Genomic DNA, 6,077 nt, shown 5'->3' with positions numbered 1-6,077 from the left:
TTCTGCGATTAAAAAAATGAAAAATTGAGTGAATTTTTCGTTCGGGTCGCGTGGTCTCTCTCATTTAAACATGAAAAAACCTGTCACTATCGACGCTGCGACGCGAAAAACGAAGAGCCGGGCAGTTTCAAAGCTTTTTACAAATATAATCATCTTAAACGTTCCTATTTTCTGCACTTTCTTTACTATCTACCACGTAAATGTCCCTTTCTGCACTTTCTTTACTGTCTACCACTTGAATGTCACTATTTTCTGTATTCACTTCACTATCAAGCACATGAATGTTCCTGTTTTCAGCATTTTCAAACATATGAAAGTTCCTATTTATTGCACTATCTACTCTGTCAAACACTTAAACTCTCTTTTCCCTCTGTTAACCTTTCACACTACACACTTTAAAAAGTTCCTTCTTCACTTCCGCGGCCAGATATTCCATCGCCGCCGCCAGATACACCGGAGCTCCGGCACCGACGCGCTCCGCGTAGTTTCCTTTACACAGGAGACCTGCGTGTGGGCAATGGTTCAAATCACGTTTTATCACACAGCTTACGATCGATCGATCGTTGATTAGCATGACGAGATAAGACTTTAAGTAACCGGGTTCTAATTTGCCATATTTCGCGCCGAACACTACAGGAAACAAGCCACACAAAAGATGTACTAAAAATGGCAGGTTGTACTAAAAAGTCCCATGAGGGTTACATTGAATTACGAATTGCCTTCATTCAGCTAAACTCAAATGATATGGACGAAACGAGCGAATTTAGCATCAATTAAGTGTTTTAAAGACATTTTCTATTAATGTAGCAGGTCCTTCTAGAAAAAAAAACATTGCTGTTTGTTCAAAACCAATCATCTACAGGGTGACCCATCAAATGTTAACAGGGCGACGCTACGTGCCACATAGCAACAGCAACAAATGATGTTTTGCGCCCAATCTTCGGAATTCAAATAACTTCAAAGCATTGTAAATCCAACCTGTAAGTAACAATGAGTTGTTGGCATCGAAATATGCTTGACTTTTACCAATCACTTCTTCCTCAAACCCAAATCTCTTTGACGTCTTTTCAGATCTGATTCAGATCTGAACACTGCCAGCAGTCCGAGAAAAAAGCGGTCTAAAATTTGCGTCTCGAAATTGTATGTTTGTTTTAAGCGATTTATGACAAAAAAGCTGAGACACAGTGCCACTGTTTTGCCATAGATCTCAATCTTCATCCTTCTTCTCTTCACGATCATAACCTTTTAGCCTCGGTGTAATTAACGACACTAAACATACAATTTATCTTTTTAATTTCTGTCCTTAAGAAAACCCACAAGATATCGGGTAGCCAAGTCAAACCTAATTTCTCAAAAGGGACAGAACGGGACAGAACAACCGGGAGCATTGGAAACTCTACTCCCCTGCCAACAACCTTCAGCCAGTTCAGCTCGTTCAGCGAACCGCACAACATAGGGCCAAGGTTTTCCTGTCGGGGGAGCGATCTTTCAACCGGGGCTCAACCCGGAAAGTTACGACCCAGAGCAGGATCTAATGTTTTCTCGCTGTATCGGCATTACCATTACCTTGCAGGGAAAGGAGTACTAATCCGGTTTTAAAAATAAGTCCCCGCCCCTGCTTATCCATCGCGCTCAGACGGTCACCGCCGACACACTGGTGGCACGGTTAACACTGTCCGATTAGCCGGCTTCGGTTCGGACACACCACCGGGCGTCGGGGTCCTGTGCGGGGTGTTGTGCCGCTGTCGTAAATGTCACCGAGGGATCCGAGCCAACCGATAGAGAGAGGGTCGCCGCCGCCACACGGGCTAATCCACAGGCTGTCAAATGTTGGGGACCTCAACTAGGACGCACAATTGGACCGTTTTCCGACGACCGACATGTGTCTACTTTATCACCAACTAGCTGTTCCCGGCGCGCGTCGCAGCGCCTCATTTCATCTTTATTTCTCGATTGGGAAGCGTTTCAGAGGACTTCTTGGTGACGTATCCGATCAGCTTCCCTGTTCGCTACCCGTTACTCCTACTTTTCAGACGATCAGGCTTCCCGGTGACTTATTCGTTCAGTTTTCCTTCCCACCTTACGTTACACCTCCGTTTCCCGGTGACGTATCCGATCGGCTTTCGTTTTCGCTTCCCGTTGGATACATGTCAAAACACGCACCATCTGAGATTTGCTCAAATTGCTTGAAAGTTATTCAAGCTTTGCTTACATTAATCCAGATTATGTATGGGAGCCCCCCTTTGTAATGCGTGGAGGGGTTTCAAACATTCACCACAACATTTCCCCTTCCCCAAAACTCCCATCTTCCGAATTTGGTTCGATTTGCTCGAAAATGTTTGTATGGGACGTTACGGTACGTTACGTTTGTATGGGAGCACCCCCTTCCCGGAGGTGTGGGAGAGTCAAACTTTCCTATTCACAATCCGAGGTCACCAAACTACGCTGTGCAAAATTTCAAGCGGATTGGTTCAGTCGTTTTGGAGAAAATGCGTTACAGACAGACAGACAGACAGACAAACAACCATTTTTATATACTAGGCTGCTCAATAAATTCGGAGCCTCGACAAGAAAGAGCGCTGCTACGAGCCTGATTTTTTTTTGTGATATTGGTACACTCTTCAAATGAACGTATGTGAAGTTTCATTTCAATCGGTCACTCAATTTTTTTTCACAAGCCATTTAGTATCGACATGTCACAGTATTTTTTACAATGGAAAAATCAAGTATGTGCAGTGATTTAATTTTTATTTTTGGAAGGTTTAAACGCAAAGGAAAATTATGAACGAATATTAAAAGTGTATAAGAACTCTTCACCTTTAACTAGGGGGTTAAAAGAGGGTTTTCTGAGTTTAAACATGGTCGTAATAGCCTTTAAGACGAACCATGTCAAAAACGTGAAAAAAAGGCACAACACCTCAAATCGTAGAAAAAATACAGGATATCGTTTTCAAAAATCGTCGAACCACTGAAAGAGATTTAATATAAGGCCTAGCCATCTCATTGAGCAGTATAACCAGTATTTTGAGTGAAGTTTTGGGTTCTTAAAAAATGTTTGCAAAATGGGTGCCGCATTCGCTAAAAATGGAACAATGCACCCAGTGCAACAAATGGCAAAAATCCATGAATTAAAGTTCAAATTGTTGGAGTATCCACACTATTCATCAGATTTGGCCCTTAGCGACTTCCATCTGTTTTCAAACCTAAAAAAATCCTGCGCGGAAAGCGGTTTTCATCAAATGATGACGTCATAGCAGCTGTAATGCATACTGTGACGTAACAAAAATACTGTCGATACTAAAAGGCTTGTAAAAAAAAAAGTAAGTGACCGATTGAAATGAAACTTTCCATACGTTCATTTGGATAGTGTGCCAATATGACAAAAAAAAAATTAGACTCGTAGCAGTTATCATATCGTAGCCCTCTGTTATCGAGGCTCCGAATTTAATGAGCAGCCTAGTATATAGATGGCCGTTCATTAACGACACACACACACCAGCGGCTGTGTTTACACACTCTGATAGGTTTATTGTTATGCCGTACACCAGATGATCACTCCGTCGGTGATCTCCTCTCGGTAGACCGGAATCGCGATGCTCCTTGGGACTCCTCGCTTGGCCGGTGTCACCGTGATCTCATAGAAGGCCAATTCATGGGTTCAGCTGTCGGTCGATTTTTCTCGCCCTATCGGGTGTATTTTATATCAGCAGCTGATGCCTCGACACACACACCCGGCACCCGGAGTTCGAGAAGGTGGAAAATGATGCTCCTTCTTTCGGCGCGCGCTCTCGTTGATTAAATTCACGTCCCGATGGCAGCGGTTCCCAAAATAACACACATCAATAAAACATCATCATCGTCGTCGTCCGCATGGCATAGGGTGGCGCCGGGCGCGCGATCCTCACAGAATCGCTATGTGCGGCGGGGAGGTCTGTCCCTTCGGACTTCCCTGCCTTTGGGTAATGTGAAACTTTTATTTACTATCCACGGAGCGAACGCGCGCGCCCCTCAATGTCCGTCGGTATTTCAGCTACGGTTGCCACACTGTTTTTCCGGTCGCGCACTAGATTTTCCGCCAACTTTGCTGCCTTCCTGTTTGTTGTTCACTCGTCGTACGGCCGAATGGGGAGTTTCACAGCGAGCCGCGTGCTTTACGGTCTTATCCGTCCACAGTCAGCCAAGCAACTCCCGGTATGCTCGCTCATTGGGGGGGGGGGGGGGGGGGGGGGTCTATTCAATTATGGAGACTTTGAGCTGCAATAGCTATTACCAGATTTGTTTCGCAGGGTACCTGGGCGATTCAAACCCTGGCCTTTCCGAAAAACCTCCTCTGGCAGGGAGGTCAGAAGTTTGAAAAGCCCCGACTCTGAAGGGGTCGGTAACTATGGGTCGTTGGCAAGGGCTCACAAGAAAGTTGAGAAGACACGCATCGCGAAACTCCCCTGCCACTGTTCGTCTGAGGTCGCGCATCCAGCAGCGGGTCCTGAATGCCGCTATCACCAGGGCGACTTACGCGTGGTAGTTTCTCGCGTGGATGTCCCGGATCACCACCCTTGAGAAAGGGTGGGACTTCGGGACGAGGATGGACAGTCGCGCCTCCTCAGCAAGTTCGGCATTCTGCAGTCGCACTTGCACGTGAATCAACCCATTCACGCAGACCGGGTTGAGGTTTGTGGGCACGTAGCGCCAGTCAGTAGCCGTCTGGGTTTTGACAACTCGGTTCTTCACGAAGACGTCCCACCGAGAGTTGTCCGAACAGGTTAGTGCTACTTGTGAGTCGGACCACCAATACGTGAACTCGTTCCACTGATGGATCGTCGCGGTTGACACGGAGTCATCCCATGCAAGATGTTCTCGCCAGAGATCTTGCATCATCACTTTCGCAGTGATGATCACTGGAGCAGGGCGCACGGGAGCGATCACGGGAGCGGGTCGCACGGGGTTGGTGGTGTGTCCTTTGGTGCCGATCGTCCTTCTGTGCTGCGATCCCGATACACGTACAATGCTTCAGGTAACCGCTGCGTAGGACATCTACGTTGGTGGCGTTGGTCTTCAGGGTGGCAATTATTATCGGCGTTGGTTCTTCGGGGCGTCGGCTGTTGTTGTTATGTTCTGGAAACCCTCGGCTAGGACTAGCTAAATGGTAACTTCTTTGTTACCATTTTCCAGTGCTGCGATCCCGTCACACGATGATGCCTCAGGTAACAGCAGCAACAGTAGCAGCAACAGCGCAAACCGCCGAAACCAAGTCAGTGACAGAGGCGGCGGTGGCGCAAGTAGCAGCTGGAACGGCAGCAAGAGCAGGAGCATCCGTGACGGCATCAGCCAGAGCAGCAGCGGTCAATGCAAATGCAGCCTCAGTCGCAGTCGCAGCGACGTGAGCCGCAAGGAGGGGTCCCGCGGGAACAGAGGCAGCCGCATCAGGGGAGGCGTACGCAACAGGTGACGTGTGAGCAGCGTCAGGGGCTCGAGTACCGGGGGGCCGCAGCCAAACAGCCATGGAGCGTGCAACTGGAACGCAGCCAGTTGCAGAGGCAGAAGAGCTTACAGCGTCAGGATGAGCAGCTTCACCAGCGGCAGTCACTTCGGGAGCAGAGGATCCAGTGCGAAGGTGAGGGGCATCGGTGGGCGACGTGTGAAGAAGCGTCTCGGTGCTTGAAGTGCAACGGCCGCCATACCATAGGGGCCGAAGGGTGTCAGGGATTGCCTTCCATTCACTGAGGTAATTCAGCTGAACCTGGCGCGACGCAGGATTGTCCAGCTGGCCCAACGCCATAGTGGACGTGACCTTCGCCTCGCAGTCGGTAGCCGGAGCGGAGAACTGGCGTGTCTCGCCCGAGTACACACAGTCGGATCACGCGGCCATTAGGTTCAGCGTACGAACCCCACCGCGCAGGCAGACGCCCATGGCGGGCCCCGCAGTGTGGAGGCCGGAGGCGAGGATCAGGCGCTGTGCCGCGAGACAGTTTGACGCGGACACCTTCCGGCTAGCGTTGACTGTGCATCGGAAGCGCTCCCGGCTAGCGGACGGTGCAGTGGAAGGAGCAACGGCTGGTGTTACTACCGAAACCGGGCAA

At 48.9% G+C, this 6,077-nt stretch overlaps 1 protein-coding gene across 1 annotated transcript in view; it reads right to left on the bottom strand.

Moving 5' to 3' along the window:
- Nucleotides 1-6,077, bottom strand: part of LOC128274436 (trypsin 3A1-like) — a 27,600-nt gene that overhangs the window by 10,968 nt on the left and 10,555 nt on the right. The window contains exon 2 of the mRNA XM_053012641.1: nt 379-504. Within this exon, the coding sequence (XP_052868601.1) occupies nt 379-504 (126 nt within the window). The remainder of the gene's footprint in view (nt 1-378; nt 505-6,077) is intronic.

The sequence above is a fragment of the Anopheles cruzii genome, chromosome 3 (genome assembly GCF_943734635.1).
Source record: "Anopheles cruzii chromosome 3, idAnoCruzAS_RS32_06, whole genome shotgun sequence".
Classification (NCBI taxonomy): Eukaryota; Metazoa; Arthropoda; class Insecta; order Diptera; family Culicidae; genus Anopheles; species Anopheles cruzii.
This window is presented reverse-complemented; position numbering and strand designations above follow the sequence as displayed.